Source organism: Petromyzon marinus, unplaced genomic scaffold (assembly GCF_048934315.1).
Source record: "Petromyzon marinus isolate PM22_M1 ecotype Great Lakes invasive population unplaced genomic scaffold, UKy_Petmar_22M1.pri1.0 PM_Scaffold_9, whole genome shotgun sequence".
Taxonomy (NCBI): Eukaryota; Metazoa; Chordata; class Hyperoartia; order Petromyzontiformes; family Petromyzontidae; genus Petromyzon; species Petromyzon marinus.
Window position 1 is genome coordinate 173311 of NW_027423699.1, and position 19948 is coordinate 193258.

The 19948-nt window shown below is 45.4% G+C and overlaps 2 protein-coding genes across 2 annotated transcripts in view; both read right to left on the reverse strand.

Annotated features, from left to right (window-relative positions):
* LOC142923921 (uncharacterized) overlaps window positions 1-19391 on the reverse strand; it is a 26512-nt gene extending 7121 nt beyond the window's left edge. The window contains exons 1-2 of the mRNA XM_076064938.1: window positions 19286-19391; window positions 16493-16565 (exon numbers count right to left, since the gene is read on the reverse strand). The gene's annotated coding sequence lies outside the window, so the exon portion shown is untranslated. The remainder of the gene's footprint in view (window positions 1-16492; window positions 16566-19285) is intronic.
* Window positions 11529-19948, reverse strand: part of LOC142923930 (uncharacterized) — a 21752-nt gene continuing 13332 nt past the window's right edge. The window contains exon 4 of the mRNA XM_076064954.1: window positions 11529-13624. Coding sequence (XP_075921069.1) covers window positions 12658-13624 — 967 coding nt within the window. The 3' untranslated portion in view covers window positions 11529-12657. The remainder of the gene's footprint in view (window positions 13625-19948) is intronic.

Here is a 19948-nt window from a genome sequence, read left to right on the forward strand (position 1 = left end):
CAGATTGAGGCGAACCGAGTGGTCACTGCAGCAATTAATATTCTTGGTTCTTTCGGTAAAGTCAGGTAAATTAAAAAAACATGTTTCATTAAAGAAAAAAAACTTAAATTAAATGACAATTTAAATAATAAAAATAAACATTTTTTTACATTATGAGACCTCCTTTGCCAGTAACAAGATATAGGAATAGGTTTTACCCTTTTAACTGGCACAAAAACTGACACCTTTATTCAAGGCATCATGTTTGCAATAACCACAACACAAGCAGTCAAAATGCAAACAAAAGAGACAACTCTGATAATAATACTGGCACTGTCCTTGAATTTGATTGGTCCACACCCGAGACGCCTTTTGGCGTCTTCTGGTTCAACACCAGTGGAGACTAAGTTCTAAGAAAAGCCGTCTCGGGTGTGGACCAATCAATTTCAAGGACAGTGCATATTATTATCAGAGTTGTCTCTTTTGTTGGCAAATTGACTGCTTGTGTTGTGGTTATTGCAAACATGATGCCTTGAATAAAGGTGTCAGTTTTTGTGCCAGTTAAAAGGGTAAAACCTATTCCTATAAACACATTTTTTCTGTATTATTTTCTATTTACATGACTTTAATCAGAAAGGGTTTTATTCGCCATGAAAGTTCGCACAGACAAGGAATTTACATTCAACATATAGGAATCTTAAATTTTAAATAAGTGGTATACAAATTTCGATTTAAAGCTTTCGTGACTGCAAGGATTCATCTTCTTTGGTTCTTTCGGTAAAGTCACGTAGAATGAGAATAAAATAATAAATTAATAAAACAAAATAAAACAATAAAATTCTCACGACGTTTCGGCCACAACACAAGTGGCCTTCATCAGGTGAAGGGACGAGACTGTCTCGAGGACAGCGCTGGAGCGAACACAGCCAAGCTCAGACCGCGACCTTTAAGCTGTGTGAGAAGAGAGCGCCTTTACAAAGGAATTAGCATAAAAATTAGCATTTAAATGGCGGACTTATCATGATGAACGGTGTAGAGGGGGTGATCATGTGCAGACCGGCGAGGGGGGGAGGGGGAGTTTACATATTGATGGTGTGCAAAGGGAATTTAAGCTGCTGCGACAGTTTGGGATACCACTACTTGAAAAAATATACTGTACCATTGAAAATTAGTTTAATGTTTGGTTCGAATAATTTAGCATTGAAATATCTGCGTGATTAGCTTGTGACTGGTCACAGAAATGGCTATGTTAAAGTCAAAGCCTACACATCCAGAGGCACCTAGTACAAATCAAACAGGAGAATTTAGCATTGAAATAGCTGAGTGATTAGCTTGTTACTGGTCACAGAAATGGCTATGTTAAAGTGAAAGCCTACACATCCACAGAGGCACCCAGTATAAATCAAACAGGAGAATTTAGCATGGAAATAACTGAGGGATTAGCTTGTGACTGGTTATAGAAATAGCTATGTTAAAGTCAAAGCCTACACATCTACAGAGGCACCTAGTACATGGACGCCAAAGGGGCTGCAACAACTCGACTATCATATAGTAAACCGATGTGAAAAAACCTAAGTCTAAATTACATCAATATAATAAATGTACTCAATATATTCTTCAATAAGCTGAGCTATTAACAGTAACTGGGTATACACTACACTATATAATTAATACCATATACTTTGGTTCTTTCGGTAAAGTCACGTAGAATGAGAATAAAATCATAAATTGATAAAATAAAATAACACAATAATATTATTGTGCTATAATATTATTGTGTTATTTTATTTTATCAATTTATTATTTTATTCTCATTCTACGTGAATTTACCGAAAGAACCAAAGAAGATGAATCCTTGCAGTCACGAAAGCTTTAAATCGAAATTTAATACCATATAGTAAACCAATAAAAAACTAAAATGTAAACTACCTCAATGTTATCAATAAACTATATATTCTCCAATCAGCTAAGCTACCAACAATAAGTCGTTATATATCACAATGCTATATGGCGAAAAAATGGGTGGATTCTTATTCATATTCTTACCCTCAACTTTACAACCACGGATAGCTACGAGCCCCGTTCAGACGGACGAGTTCATCCATGGTCGGAACGGAGGAGGGGGAGAGAGACAGCTGCGAGGCGCTATTATACTCCATGTTGTAAACCATACCATTAACCGTGGTGTGAGAGGTATTAAGAGTCAATGCCAGCGAAAGAGCTGCGGTCTGAAGTTCATCGTAAAATACAATTAATTAAGAACCGAAATGGTTTAAAACATCTTTCCAATGGTTACTAAGCCAGAATCCATCTTCTCGGTTGAAATTGTCTCTGTGCTTGTATATGTGAATGGCCTCATGAACGAATCTCTCATGGTAGCCGGTTGGTTTGCAAAGAACCTCCGTCTTGGAGAAGTCAATGTCATGTGAGCCCACTGAATTATAACAGTGATCTGCTACGGCAGAGGAGTTCGTTCTACCGTGTTTCAAGTCTGCTTTATGTTCGCGGATGCGGTCCGAGATGTCGTTTGGTTTCTCCAATGTAGCTACTACCACAGAGGCACTTTAGTTTGTAAACGCCCGGGTACTGCATGTCTGGAACAGCATCTTTTACAGATGGAACCAGATCAGGGATTTTATGTACTGTGTTGAATCAGACCTGGATCAGCAAAGATGAACGCTTTGAATTATCTCAATTAAAAAAGAGAGATGATATTGTCGTCCTCTCAGCCGACAAGGGCAATGCCACTGTCATCATGGACAAAACAGAATATAACAACAAAATTCAAGAACTACTCGACGATGGCAGCTATACAAAAATAAAAAGAGATCCCACCAACAGCCTGGTTACCAAAACGAATAAAATCATCTCTAATTCAACAGCATTAATTGATCAGACCAAACAGTTCTCGTTGAAACCCTTTGCTGCCAGACCACCAATATTATATGGCCTTCCAAAGATACACAAAGAAGAGACACCCCTTCGTCCCATCGTCTCTACTATCAACTCCCCTACCTATAAACTGGCACGTTTTCTTGCTGATATACTGCGACCTTTCACTGGAAAAACCACCTCTGCGGTACTAAATTCTACTCACCTGGTATCGACAATCAAAGGCATTTCCCTGTCCCCAGACGACCTGCTTGTCAGTTTTGATGTGGTGTCCTTGTTCACCAAAGTCCCGGTACCTGACACCATCGCTATCATTGAGGACCTGGTTCATCAAGGACTGCATACTGATGTACCCCCCTGGTGAGACATTGCTTAACCAACACATACTTCACCTGGAACGGAACTTTCTACAAACAAACTGAGGGCACCCCAATGGGCTCCCCCCTATCTCCGGTTGTAGCAAACGTATTCATGGAAAAATTTGAAACTGACGCCCTCCAGACTGCCACTCTACGCCCGACCTTATGGAAGAGGTACGTGGATGACACTTTTGTCATCTGGCCACGTGGCCAGCCTGCTCTAGACCAATTCCGCGACCACATTAATTCCATACACCCAGCCATCAGATTTACCATGGAGGTCGAAAAAGATGGCAAACTACCCTTTTTGGATGTTTTAATTAAAAGGAGACATGATGGTTCAATGAGCCACTCTGTCTACAGGAAAGCTACCCATACAGATGCTTACTTGAAACCGGATTCCCACCACCATCCATCCCAGAAGAACTCCCTCATCAAGACTCTATACCATAGAGCCCAATGCATTTCCGACCAGGAACACATTACCAGTGAACTCAAGCACGTACACCAGGCTCTCAGGGCTTATGGTTACTCCGACTACACAATCCGCAAAGCCATCACTCCAGTCATGAAGAAGGATCCTCTTGTGGAGCCACTCAAAACCATCACCTTACCCTACATTGCAGGGGTCACTAAAAAGATCTCCAAAATCCTGAATAAACACAAGATCCAGGTCCGATTCAACACAGTACATAAAATTCGTGATCTGGTTCCATCTGTAAAAGATGCTGTTCCAGACATACAGTACCTGGGCATTTACAAACTAAAGTGCCTGTGGTAGTAGCTACATTGGAGAAACCAAACAACATATCTCGGACCGCATCCGTGAACATAAAGCAGACTTGAAACACGGTAGAACGAACTCCTCTGCCGTGGCAGATCACTGTTATAATTCAGTGGGCTCACATGAGATTGACTTCTCCAAGACGGAGGTTCTTTGCAAACCAACCGGCTACCATGAGAGATTCGTTCATGAGGCCATTGACATATCCAAGCACAGAGTTTATTGATAACATTGATGTAGTTTATATTTTAGTTTTTTTATTGGTTTACTATATGGTATTCATTATATAGTGTAGTGTATACCCAGTTACTGTTAATAGCTCAGCTTATTGAAGAATATATTGAGTACATTTATTATATTGATGTAATTTAGACTTAGGTTTTTTCACATTGGTTTACTATATGATTGTCGAGTTGTTGCAGCCCCTTTGGCATCCATGTACTTGGTGCCTCTGTAGATGTGTAGGCTTTGACTTTAACATAGCCATTTCTGTGACCAGTCACAAGCTAATCACTCAGCTATTTCAATGCTAAATTCTCCTGTTTGATTTGTACAAGGTGCCTCTGTGGATGTGTAGGCTTTTACTTTAACATAGCTATTTCTATGATCAGTCACAAGCTAATCCCTCAGTTATTTCAATGCTAAATTCTCCTGTTTGATTTGTACTAGGTGCCTCTGTGGATGTGTAGGCTTTGACTTTAACATAGCCATTTCTGTGACCAGTCACAAGCTAATCAGGCAGCTATTTCAATGCTAAATTATCCGAACCAAACATTAAACTAATTTTCAATGGTACAGTATATTTTTTCAAGTAGTGGTATCCCAAACTTTCGCAGCAGCTTAAATTCCCTTTTCACACCATCAATATGTAAACTCCCCCTCCCCCCCTCGCCGGTCTGCACATGATCACCCCCTCTACACTGTTCATCATGATAAGTCCGCCAATTAAATGCTAATTTTTATGCTAATTCCTTTGTAAAGGCGCTCTGTTCTCGCACAGCTTAAAGGTCGCAGTCTGAGCTTGGGTGTGTTCGCTCCAGCGCTGTCCTCGAGACAGTCTCGTCCCTTCACCTGATGAAGGCCACTTGTGTTGTGGTCGAAACGTCGTGAGAATAAAATTGTTATTTTATTTTATTATTTTATTATTTTATTCTCATTCTACGTGACTTTACCGAATGAACCAAAGAAGAAGTGGTATACAAGTCTAACTATAGTAAAGGTACAAAGTCTAACTAACACTAAGGGGCTAAAGTATGTACATTTTTGAATAAATATTGAATATAAAGTAGCTATAAGATACAATCTAAAAATACAAAAAATACAAATAGGGTAACAGTGTAAAAATGGCAAGGTGTCATTTTGTAGATAAAATGTTCAAGTCAGTGTAAGCCCTTGGCCTTGTCGAAGAGGCCAGCAGCGGATGGGAAGAAACTGTTTTTGTGGCGTGAGGTTTTGGTCCCGATGGACCGCAGCCTTCTGCCGGAGGGGAGTAGCTGGAACAGAGAAGTGTCCAGCGTGGGAGGAATCGGCCACAAATCTTCCTCGCTCGCCTCTTGCTCCTCGAGGTGTGCAGGTCCTCGAGGGTTGGTAGATTGTGTGGTGCCACCGCAGCGGAGCAGCTCGGTCGGCGCTACCCCCTCCACCCCCCCCTCCCCCCCCCCATGAACGCACGCCCCACTAAACACTCGCATGCACCCTCGTAGGGTCTCGAGAGGGATCACCTGGTACAATGGGTTTTCACCCGAGGACTCCACTAGCAGGGACGTTCCACGGTTTCCCCGGAGCAGGAAATTGGCTGAGCCCCCCAGACCGGATTACATGGCGCCCCCCCCAAAAAGGGGCCATAGAGCTTTACAGGCCGGCCGCGATGAAGCGTTCACAACACGGGGGGATGGGAACTTCAGCCGGCACCCAGTGACAGGGTAAACAGTGGGGTGGGAGGGAAAAGCCCCCAGGCAGATGAGAGTTGACTTAAGTGGGAGGGAGCGAGGGGATTATCGATGAGTCACCGGCGAGGAACGCAGGCACAGAGACAATGGGAAGGGGGGGGGGATAACGCGACCCCCCCCCCCCCCCCCACGGCCAGAGCGCTCAAAACGGCAGCAATAAGGATTTGATTGGATGCTCAGGATGACGTCATGTGACCTGGGGGTTCTCGGGCGTTGGAGACATAAGGGGGGCAGGAGGGAGAATTAGGTCAGAGTCCTTCTGGAGCGACGGGATTGTGGAATTATACGCTGCAGTCTGCTCTTGTCCCAGGAAGCGGAAGGACTCTACAGTTTTGACTGGGGAGTCGCACAGGGTGATGGGGGTGAGTGGGGCTGTATTCTTCCTGAAGTCCACAACCATCTCAACTGTCTTTAGAGCATTTAGCTCTAAGTTGTTCTGGCTACACCAGGTCACCAGGTTGTCAGCCTCCCACCTATAGTCAGACTCATCCCCACCAGAGATCAGCCCAATGAGGGTGGTGTCGTCCGCAAACTTCAAGAGTTTGACGGACTGATGATAGGTGGTGCTGCTATTGGTGTACAGGGAGAAGAGCAGTGGGGAAAGGACGCAGCCCTGAGGAGTTCCGGTGCTGATGGACCTGGAGTCAGAGACTTGTGTTCCCAGCTTAACGCACTGCTTCCTGTCAGACAGGAAGTCTGTGATCCACCTGCAGGTGGAGTCGGGCACGTTCAGCTGGAAGAGCTTGTCCTGAAGCAGGGCAGGGATGATGGTGTTGAAGGCAGAGCTGAAGTCCACAAACAGGATCCTGGCGTACTCTTTGGTTTTATTGGGTAAAGTCACGTAGGTGAAAATAAAATAACAAAAAATCACGACGTTTCGGCCACAACACAAGCGGCCTTCATCAGGTGAAGGGACGAGACTGTCTGGAGGACAGCGCTGGAGTGGAAGAAGCCACGCTTAGATCACGACCTTTAAGCTGTGTGAGATGAAAAAGACCACGCGCCTTGACAAAGGAATTGGCATATAATTTAGCATTGAAATGGCTCATTGAAATAGCTAAGTTAAAGTATACACATCCGCAGAGGTACCCCTTGACCAAGGAATTAGCGCTGGAGTGGAAGAAGCCACGCTTAGATCACGACCTTTAAGCTGTGTGAGAAGAAAAAGACCACGCGCCTTGACAAAGGAATTAGCATATAACTTAGCATTGAAATGGCTCATTGAAATAGCTAAGTTAAAGTATACACATCCGCAGAGGTACCCCTTGACAAAGGAATTAGCATCGAATTTAGCATTGAAATAGCTGAGTGATTAGCTTGTAACTGGTCACAGAAATAGCTATGTTAAAGTTAGAGCATATACATTCACCGAGGCACCTAGTACAAATCAAACAGGAGAATTTAGCGAAACAACCACGCTCAGACATCGGACCTGTGTGCGAGCAAACAAGGTGTTCTGACAAAGAAATTAGCATAAAAAATAGCATTTGATTGGCGGATTTTGGGAAAGAGGTGGTATACGTGCCGGTGGACTCGCACTTTGGCGCGGGGGGGGGGGGAGTTTACCTATTGATGGTGTGAATATGGGGAATTTATAAGAGCTGCGAAAGTTTGGGGTACCACTACTTGAAAAATATACTGTACCATTGAAATTAGTTTAATGTTTAGTTCGATTTAGAACATCTTTCCAATGGTTGCTTAATTTGAAACCATCCTCTCGGTTGAAATTGTCTGTGTTTGTAGATCTGAATTGCTTCATGAACAAATCTCTGATAAAAGCCCGTGGGTTTGCAAAGAACCTTGGTATCAGAGAAAATTATATCGTGATCCCCCACAGCGTTGTAACAGTGATCAGCCACGGCAGAAGAATTAGTTTTGCCGTGTTTCAAATCTGATTTGTGCTCGCGAATTCGGTCAGAGACATGTCGCTTTGTCTCACCGATGTAGCAATCACCGCAGGTACAACTCAATTTGTAAACCCCGGGGTACTGTAAATCAGGAATGACATCCTTCACGGATGGGAGCAGATCACGAATTTTGTGTACTGTATTGAACCGGACCTGAAAGCTTTAAATCTAGAAAGGATCCTGGCGTATGATGCTGGGGAGTCCAGATGCTCTAGGGTGAAGTGGAGGGCCATGTTAACTGCGTCGTCCACAGACCTGTTGGCTCTTTAGGCAAACTGAAGGGGGTCCAGGAGAGGGTCTGTGATGGCTTTGAGGTGTGCCAGGACCAGGCGCTCAAAAGACTTCATTAACACAGAGGTAAGGGCGACCGGTCTATAATCATTTAGTCCTGTTGGCCTTAGCTTTTTGGGCACAGGGATGATGGTGGAGGACTTGAGACAGGCTGGTACATGGCATGTCTCCAGGGAGGTGTTAAAGATGTTGGTGAACACCGGAGACATCTGGTCAGCGAAGTGCCTGAGGGTGGCTGGAGAGACAGTGTCCGGCCGAGCTGCTTTGCGTGGGTTCTGCCTCTTGAAAAGTCTATTAACTTCTCCCTCCTGAAAGGAGAGAGTCGTCTCTGTAGTAGGGGTGGGGGATGGGGCCTCTTCGGTGGGAAGGGGTAGTTCAGGACAGTCCAATTGTCTTTCAAATCTGCAGTAGAACTCGTTCAGGTCGTTGGCCAGGCGGGAGTCGTTAGTGGTGTGGGGGGCTCTGGGCTTGTAGTCGGTGATTTGCCTGAGCCCTCTCCAGACAGAAGCAGAGTCGTTAGCAGAGAACTGGTGTTTTAGTCTCTCTGAGTACAGTCGTTTAGCCTCTCTCACCGCCTTGCTAAACCTATTCTTTGACTCCTTGAATGTCTCTTCCCCACTCCCAAACGCTTCCTCCTTCTCCAACCTCAACCTTCTGAGCTTTGCTGAGAACCAGCGCTTGTTGTTGTTGAAGTTCACCCTGGTACGTGTTGGAATACAGCAGTCCTCACAGAAGCTGATGTACGACATCACAGCCTCTGTGAGTTCATCCAGACTGTTCGTAGCAGTAGTGAACATATCCCAGTCAGTAGAGTCCAAGCACGCCCACAAATCTTCCACAGCCTCACTGGTCCACTGTTTAGATGTCCTCACAGCAGGTTAACAGAGCTTTAATTTCTGCCTGTATGCAGGAGTCAGGTGGACCATGGCATGGTCAGTGTCCCAGTGCAGCTCGGGGGATGGCTTGGAGGCTCTACTGACTGTAATGTTGCAGTTATCCAGTGTTCCCTTCTCTGGTTGGGCATTTAATGAATTGTATGTATTTGGGGAGTTCGTGGCTGAGATTACCTTTGTTAAAGTCGCCAAGTACGTTAACCAGTGAATCTGGATTTGCTCGCTCCACACTGAGAATCTTGTCAGCGAGCATGCGTTGGGCCTCTTTAACCTGAGGACCCGGCGGCAAGTAAACTCCGACCAAAATGAGTGACGCGAACTCGCGAGGTGAATAGAAAGGTTTACAGTTTATAAAAAAATGATTCAAGGAGCGGAGAACAATGTTGCAGAATCACTGTGACATCTACACACCAGCCACTGTTAATGTAAAAACAAATACCACCGCCTTTCGTCTTGCCGGAGAGTGCTATGTCACGATCCGATCTTACAAGATGGAATCCTGCCAGTTGTAGCGCAGTGTTCGGAATCAAATCACACAGCCAATGTCTCCATGAAGCACAAAACAGAAGATGAAAAAAAGTCTCTGTTTCTCACCATCAGTAGCTGAACTTCGTCCATTTTGTTGCACAGTGAACGTACGTTGGAGAGGAAAGAGTTCGGAAGCACTGTTCGGATCCCGCGTCTGCGTAGCCATACAAGAGCCCCCGACCGTTTACCCCTTGGGCGGCGTTTCGCTGCTTGAGCAAAGCCTAGCGTGGCGTTGATTAGAATTCCCACTAATTTTGCCGCTGGACGCAGAAAGTTGGGAAATAAATCCACAGGAGTTGTTTCCCTGATGTTTAAAAGTTCGTCTCTTGTTAGGGAACTCTGAAAATCTTGGCTAAACGCTGAAAAAATAGACAAAACAAGACAAAACAGGGCGCACCGACCGGCTGAGGCTACCATCATCGGCACCATCTTCTCACCAGCACGGGTGTGATGCACAGCAGGCCTCTCTCACCAGCACGGGTGTGCTGAACAGCAGGCCCCTCTCACCAGCACGGGTGATCAAGCAAAACAAGACAAAACCGGACAAAACAGGGCGGACCAAACGGCCGAGGCTGCCATCATCGGCGCCAACCGAAAGAACCAAGAATATGGTAGCACATTCTCTATTTATTGCAGAGGTTCAAGGTTCAAAACCGACAGGCACACCTGGCTACCCCAGTAACATTCACCACAATATGCACAGTCTGCTTAACGGCAGCTGTAAAACATAGCGTTGTGTCATTCACAACGCACAGGTCATTGCATGTTGGTGTCACGGTCAAAATTGGGGTAATTCCAAACATTATCCAGAAACTACACAAGGGAGATGGCGCGTCAATGATCGCCCCCTACCGACAGACTCATGTCCACGTGCAGGCCGGTGCAGGGCCACCTTGTGCCACACAGGGGCAGCTGCCACTTAGGGGGGGGTCCTTCGATTGTTCGAGATGAGATTTGACACGAAACACCGAGTTGCTGGGGCAATTAGGCAAGCGACTTATGAGTGCAAATATGATGTTGGTAACGTAGTGAACGCTTGGGAGCTTCATTGTCTCTCGCTCCTGCTGACAGATGTACCCAGCCCACAGCTCCACAGATACCGGCCGCTCCTCCTGTGCAGGTTCGGCTACGTACGGTGCGAAAGAAGTTCCAGATACACAGAGACTTACACACAGACCCACAGATTAGCATGGTTGGCTACGTACGGTGAGTAGCATGTTGCTACTCACAGTAGTTGAATACGGTTGGAAAGACGCTGCTAGAGACACACACAAAGACTGACAAGAGGGAGGTGGACAGACACAGACAAGAGCAACACAGAAAGAAAGATACAGAGACGACAGAGACACAGTCAGCGAGAGACACAGAGGGGAACAGAAACACAGAGATGTTGAATCGAACAAACTTAACTCGCTCCATTGAAAGAGATTCCTCAATCTTTGCCCATCCCCAGAATGAAGTCGTTCTAGTTTCTATTTCATTGTGTGTGGTGTGTACGTGTAAGCAATGTGGGACATCGATGTACACGGATATGAACAAGATCAGTGGACAAGACGTCTTTCATTTATCGGTCTCTCCGCAAAACAAAGGAATTTTTTACGCAAAATATAAATCCCATGGCCTTCTGCAAGTCCATAATTACTGCAGCATTTATTCAGTGCAAGCCAACTAAGAACCGGTTTTGGTGTACAATTTATGTTTAAAAATACGTGCACAACTTCCAGTCGTTTTCATGCAGGGGGCGCTGCAAACCTACGCACCCCCTGCATGAACGACGGAGGCGCAGGGACAGACGTTCGATCTGCAGACGGCGGTCTTCTCGCACGGCCAGCTCTGTGTCGCCTCATCTCGATCCCGCGATCCCAACCAGCTGAAAGTCCGCATCGAACCGAACCCCCGGCAAGGCCATCTACTTAACGACGCGAGAAAATTCACACTAAATATCGTTTTCAATTAATAAGCTTTTAATGAAGAAATACAATTATCGAATTCAAAACATAATACAATTCAAAGTTGTTTCATTTTCAAACTTCAAAACGGAGCATCGGGTGCAGGTTACTTCCAAAACACACACTTTGTCCTAACATCACTTATTTAATGTTTGACCCTTATAGACAAAATGTTACATATACGCACACAATCAGCCAAGTATTCATTATAAATTATTGACAGGCATATTAACAAAATTTAATTACTGCACTGAAATATACTGCATCAGGTTACATCGTACTAACAAGAAGCTATTTTAAAACATACGCACCATCTGCTTAACAGTGTATGTACATTTTTGATTTAAAGCTTTCGTGACTGCAGGGGTTCATATTCTTGGTTGTTTCGGTAAAGTCACGTGAAAGGGAAAAAAATATAAAAAACATTAAAAATGTTCTTGCTGTGGTTTTCACACCTGATGATGATTGCTTGTGTTGCAGTCGAAACGTCGTCAGAATTTTTAAGTTTTATATTTTTATATTTTATTGTTTCCCTTCTACGTGACTTTACCGAAAGAAAGTGTATGCACAACATACTATTGCGCCATTCAAAACGAGTAGGCCATTGCATGCTAGCGTCTGGGTCAAAATTGATCAAATTCTAAACATTACCTTCAACGTGACTTTACCGAAAGAGCTAAGAATATGAATTACTGCAGTCACGAAAGCTTTAAATAAAAAAATTAACTACAAACTCCACAACTGAGATGCCACATCAACCACCACATGCAGGCCGGTGCAGGGCCACCACCTTGTACCACACAGGGGCAGCTGCTACTTGGGGATGCTCTTCGAGTTTTTGAGACGAGATACGATACAAAACTCCGAATTGCCAGAGGCGTTTAAGCAAGCACCATATAAATAGAATTATTAGAACATAGTGAATGCTTGGGAGCTTATTGGTTCTCGCTCCTGGTCAGAGATCTACCCAACCCACAGGTCCACAAGGACTGGCCGCTCTTACCCTGCAGGTTGAACCTAGGAATTGATTGTTCAACTTCACATTCTTGTCATTAAATGCCTGTGACAAAGGTGCATCAATTGGAGCGACATCGTCTCAAGCTTACACATCTACCGGGTCTCCATTTTACTTTGTATTGTCTCGGAGGAAGTCCACCCACACTTCCACTTCCACAAACTGCTGGGAGTTGCCTCGCTCTGCCTCACAGTCAGAATTCTCCTCCTGCTTCACGTTGCCTCCATCGATGTGAAGGTCCGACTTTGGAGTTGAATCTTCATCTTCACATTTTACCTTCACTTCTTCGCTCTTCACCATCACTTCTTCACACTTCACCTTCACCTCTTCATATTTCACCTCGATACCTTTAAAAGTGTCCAAGCTGGGTTTTTCTTCCGGTTCTTGTTTCATGAGGGATGGGCTCACTGCGGCACTTTGACTTTCACAAGCTGATTTCAGATTCCACTTCTTGTGGATCTTCTGATGCTTGCGAGTTCTCTGGTGTACATGAAGATTTGATGAACGTGCAAATGCCTTCCCACACACACTGCACTTGAAGGGTTTATCTCCCGTGTGTGTTCTCTGGTGTGCTACAAGAGCAGATGAAACTGAAAACGCCTTCCCACACACACTGCACTTGAAGGGTTTCTCTCCCGTGTGTGTTCTCCGGTGTGTTACAAGAGCAGATGAAACTGAAAACGCCTTCCCACACACACTGCACTTGAAGGGTTTCTCTCCTGTGTGTGTTCTCTGGTGTATTTGAAGATTTGATGAAACTGAAAACGCCTTCCCACACACACTGCACTTGAAGGGTTTCTCTCCTGTGTGAGTTCTCTGGTGTTTATTAAGAGGAGATGAATGTGAAAACGTCATCCCACACACACTGCACTTGAAGGGTTTCTCTCCTGTGTGAGTTCTCTGGTGTGTTACAAGAGTAGATGACTGTGCAAACGCCTTCCCACACACACTGCACTTGAAGGGTTTCTCTCCCGTGTGTGTTCTCTGGTGTTTTTTAAGAGCAGATGAACGTGCAAACACCTTCCCACACACACTGCACTTGAAGGGTTTCTCTCCTGTGTGTATTCTCTGGTGCCGTGTCAAATTTCCAGTACGATCTGTGTTGTTTGCACCCTGTTCGCATTGTTGCCTTTTTGCACTGAGCCGCGCCGAGTGCCTTTGCTCCATCAGACAAATTCTGCAGAGGAAGCAACAGAGGAAGCGACAGCTGCAGATAGCTGCGTCAGTTTCGATGCACAGAGGAATGCATACACACAGTAACACGTGACTAACATGTCTATACTTATTCATATATTAATGTTATAGTGAAAAAGTGTCCCAAATTCATCACACGGGCTGTTATGGCACACAATGAGAGGGCAAATGTCATAAACGTGCCTGGAAGCCCTAGTATCTTCAAAATGAATCTTAACCCAAAACTCCGAGCACACAATTTCGGCTGTCTGGCTTAAAAAGGAATATTTATGAAAGGTAAATTCAGCTGACATAGCAAAGGGTGTTGAAAATAATACTATTTGTGTTATGCAGAAATGCAAAAATTAATGTTCAATCACAACTTAAGAGGTGTGAAGCCAGGCACAGATGTCCTTGAATGCTGGGATGAAGTTCTGACTTCAGCTGCACGTGTGCTGTGATAACTTCCTGACTCCATTCTTACAAAGAGTTGCAGAGAAAAACTAAAATAAACTGTTTTGATATAACCTCCGTGCTCAATAGAGTTAATACTTTACTGCAAATACAAACTTGACACTGTCACACACTCAGAGGTGGAGCCAGGATTTTCAGGTAGGAGGGGCAACCCCTTCAGCAATGAAAAATGATAGGAGTTGTTAGTAAGGAGTTGTTAGTAAGTAAGGAGTTGTTAGTAAGGAGTTGTTAGTAAGGAGTTGTTATTAAGGAGCTGTTATTAAGTAAGGAGTTGTTACTAAGGACTTGTCCTATGCTTTTTATTCGACGCGTGTGATCGTCATCGCGCTCACTGAAGGTGTTTGCCTTCAGGGAAGTTGTGTACTGTATACGCAACTGCACACAATTCTGAGTCGCTTGTAACTGCTTTGCCGTTACTTATTGCCAATTATGGACTCGGACTGTTGTCCTCTCATAGAGTCCCTGGCACGTAATAAAATGCCACACGGTGGCAGTGGGGGTCGCAAAATGCCAATTTATTTTATATATAAAAGGGAAATGTGTGGATACGTGTGTCTGTTCGAAATGTTTAGCATACTTCCCAACATGCTACACACTTGATAATTGTTTTTTTACCCTTTTATCTGGCAACAAAACTGACACCTTTTTTACAAGGAGTCATGTTTACATTGACCACAATACCTGCGGTCGAAACGCAAACAAAAAACAACTCTGATAATGTATGCACTGTCCTTTAAATTGATTGGTCTACACCCGAGACAGCTTTCTTTAGAGCCTCGTCTCACATGGTGTTGGACCAGAAGACGCCAAAAGGCGCACAACTCAAAGGCAATGCACCATCAGAGTATGAGAGCTCGGGTTAAGCATTTACACCATTGGAAACCTCATTTGCCAGTAACAAAATATAATTGTTTTTTTTTGCCAGATAAAAGGGTAAAAAAACAATTATCATATTTTTTTACTGGCAAATGAGGTTTCCAATGGTGTAAATGCTACACACTTGAAATTTGGCATGTGGGTAGGTTCCGTATTGTACACAATGTAAAAAGTATAAAAATAGACTTTTGTATTTGGGGGGGGGGGGGGTGGGGGAAATGACCATGGAGTGTGTGACGTCAACCGGCAACACACCTGAGTTAAGCGTTCTGCAAAGCTTAAGAGCTGAGCGTGCCGGGAGATTTTAGGTGGTGCTTTGCTCCTGGCCGATGAAGCCATTGGCTTCTCGGAGTTTCAATACATATCCGTGCGAAGAACGGGTACAACGGCTATCTTAAATATAAAGCAGAAATAGCATCTGTTTGCTTGTGTGAAGCACCAAAAACTCTCCTACGCTGAGCTCTGGCATCATGAAAATTTCACAGCTTATGCTGTCTGGAATGTCTAAGTGAACGCGACTATTTTCAGCTCGCCACGTCATTCCCTTCTGGCGTGGCCAAAATCGACCTTGCGTAGAAGTGGATTAAGGTTAAATTTCCTTGAGTGAAAACATCCGATTAAGGGAACTTGATTTGTTTCGGCTTTTTTCTTTCTTGCAAGCATCACATTTTTTCAGGGGTTTTCAGTGAAAGACAAGGGAATATGAAATTTGAAATTTATCCAAGACAAGAATCCAAGTCCCGGGCGAAGCCAGGTAGTGAAGCTAGTTTCTAATAAACCCCAATGATCCGATTGAAATTAGGGATTTCAATCGGACCGTTGGGGGGGTACGTGCCACCCCACCCCCACTGGCTCCACCACTGTCACACACTGGCATGGTTCACAGGTGGTGGTGTGTCCAGACCCACGCCTGGCCACCTTCACCTGCTCAGTATTAATGGTTCCTCACTCCACAAAGTAATTCATTGAGGATAAATAAACACAGCCGAGGCTGCGTGTCTCTCTCTCTCTCCCTGTGGTCGCGTGGATTTCCTTCCCGATCCCCGGGTTTCCCCTCCATATGTAGAGTGAACACCGCCACGCGTCCAGAGTGAACACCGCCACGCGTCCAGAGTGAACACCGCCACACGTCTAGAGTGAAAACCGCCACGCGTCCAGAGTGAACACCACCACGCGTCTAGAGTGAACACCACCACGCGTCTAGAGTGAACACCACCACGTGTCTAGAGTGAACACCGCCATGCGTCTAGAGTGAACACCACCACACATCTAGAGTGAAAACCGCCACGCGTCCAGAGTGAACACCACCACGCGTCTAGAGTGAACACCACCACGCGTCTAGAGTGAACACCACCACGCGTCTAGAGTGAACACCGCCACGCGTCTAGAAATTGGACACCACCACGCTGTTGACAAGCCCCACCTTGTTGTTGTTGTTGTTGTGGGCAGGTCGCTTCTGTAAACGAGAACGGACAGCAGCTCAACGCGGGCGTGGCCTGGTAAAGAAATAAAAATAAAACTGTGGATATTTAAAACAAAACAAAGTTACAAAGTAGCGAGCCAGGTGAAGAGAAATTTAAACTAAAGCAAGATACTCTTTGGTTCTTTCGGTAAAGCCACGTAGAAAAAAAATTAAATAAATTAAATTATAGTTTCAGTTTAATTCATTTGGTATAGCCCTGTGAGCCATTTGGCTCTTGACTCGGGTGCAACCGCAATAAACAAAAAACATGAACAAGAAAACATCTTAACGTGACTATGTGACTGTGCAAACAAAGAATCCCGGAAAAAAACTGCAAAAATATTGCACAAAAAGCACCGCACACCAACGCGGTGTGCAAATGGCATGCGACGTTTTGATTGCAACACAAGCAATCATCATCAGGTACAAGTGAAAGAGAAGACAAACCTAGTAAACTTAGAAACGTATTGCAATACAACAGAGAGTCGGCTAACAGAACAGTCAACAACACCCCACCTGGGTGATTACGTTCTTACAAAGATTGCTAAATTAAGCGAGATAATTGCAGCAAACGCGATCAGGCGAGGGCAGGAGGCTAGGCCCCGCGCTGTAAAGTTCCAACCTGGACATCGCTTTCATGCTCGCTGCTACACAATTGACATCCCTACGAGAGAGAGCGAGGCTCTACCTCTGTAAACAACCACCACCACCACCACTACAACCAGCACCACAACCACCACCACAACTACAACCACCACCACAACCACCACCAGCACCAAAACAACCAGCACCAAAACAACCACCACCAAAACAACCACCACCACAACCACAAACACCACCACAACAACCACCACAACAACCACCACCACAACAACCACCACCACAACAACCACCACAGCAACAACCACCACAGCAACAACCACCACAACCACAACCACAACAACAACCTCAAACACCACCACAACCACCACCAATACAACCACCACTACAACCACCACCACTACAACCACCACCACCACAACAACCATAACCACCACGACCACAACCACCACCACCACCACCACCACCAAAACCACCACAACCACCACCACAACAACCACCACCACCACAACCACCACCAAAACCACCACAACCACCACCACAACAACCACCACAACCACAACAACAACCTCAAACACCACCACAACCACCACCAATACAACCACCACTACAACCACCACCACTACAACCACCACCACAACAACCATAACCACCACGACCACAACCACCACCACCACCACCACAACCACCACCAAAACCACCACAACCACCACCACAACCACCACAACAACAACCACCACAACAACCACCACCGCAGCCACCACCACAACCACCACCACCATAACCACCACAACCACCACCAGAACAACCACCGCAGCCACCACCACAACCACCACCACAACAACAACAACCACCACCACAACAACCCCCACAACCACCACCACAACAAGTAAAACAAAGTGACAAAGTGGCGAGCCGAGTGAAGACAAATTAAACTTATGCGAGAGAATTGAAGCAAACGCGATCAGGCGAGGGCAGGAGGCAAGGCCCCGCGTGGCTAGGCCCCGCGCTGTAAAGTTCCAACCTGGACATCGCTTCCATGCTCGCTGCTACTCAATTGACATCCCTACGAGAGAGAGCGAGGCTCTACCTCGGTAAACAACAACCACCACCACCACAACCACCACCACCACAACCACCACCACAACAACCACTACCACAACCACCACCACAACAACCACCACCGCAACCACAAACACCACCACAACAACCACCACAACAACCACCACCACAACAACCACCACCACAACAACCACCACAGCAACAACCACCACAGCAACAACCACCACAACCACAACCACAACAACAACCTCAAACACCACCACAACCACCACCAATACAACCACCACTACAACCACCACCACTACAACCACCACCACCACAACAACCATAACCACCACCAATACAACCACCAGAAACACCACAACAACCACCACAACCACCATCACAACCACAACCACCACCACCAATACAACCACCACAAACACCACCACCACAACAACCACCACCACAACCACCAAAACCACAACAACTACCACCAAAACCACCACCACAACAACTACCACCACAACCACCACCAATACAACCACCACCAATACAACCACCACCAATACAACCACCACAAACACCACCACAAACACCACCACAACCACCATCACAACCACAACCACCATCACAACCACCACCACAACGACCACCACCACAACCACCACCACCACAACCACCATCACAACCACAACCACCATCACAACCACCACCACAACCACCACCAATACAACCACCACAAACACCACCACCAATACAACCACAACAACAACCACCACCACCACCACAACAACCACCACAACAACCACAACAAGTAAAACAAAGTGACAAAGTGGCGAGCCGAGTGAAGACAAATTAAACTTATGCGAGAGAATTGAAGCAAACGCGATCAGGCGAGGGCAGGAGGCAAGGCCCCGCGTGGCTAGGCCGCACGCTGTAAAGTTCCAACCTGGACATCGCTTCCATGCTCGCTGATACTCAATTGACATCCCTACGAGAGAGAGCGAGGCTCTACCTCGGTAAACAACAACAACCACCACAACAACCACCACCACAACAACAACCACCACCACAACCACCACCACCACAACCGCGATGAGAATTTCTGACCTCGGATTTCAGTGCACGGCGGAGCAGCAGCTTCCTGTTATCTCGTGACGTCACGCAGCAGCAGAAGTTGACATGACGTCACTTGCGGGGAACAAAACACTCCCCTCCCACAATGAGCAACACTGTTACTTAAATAAATTATGTTAATGAGTCTGGCCCATACGTGGAGGGATGGGGCGTGGGTGCCGAACTCGTCGCAATAAACTCGCGACGGCTTTCATGAATATATTATGTTAATGAGCCGCCAGTCACCGGGAGTAGCTTTGCCCAAATAAGGATTGTACTTCAACACGTGATGATGACCGTTTGTGTTATGGTCGAAACGTCGTGAGAATTTTTATTGTTTTATATATATTGTATTATTTTATTGTTTCCCTTCAACGTGACTTTACCGAAAGAGCTAAGAATATGAATTACAGCAGTCACGAAAGCTTTAAATCAAAATTTAATCGCCTCTACGGGGAGGGTTTCCACATAACTTTAAGATCTTTCAACAAACTCCGGGATAAGAAGGCTCAGCTGATCGAGTCTCTCACCTTTCTGAAGAGATGCCGCGACTCTGGGGTAATACCAATCGCATTTACACTGACCTCTGCTGCTGTAACTTCTTCTAATGCTAAACGAATTCTTTTCAAAACTAGCTTAGCTCTTATCTCAGAGAAA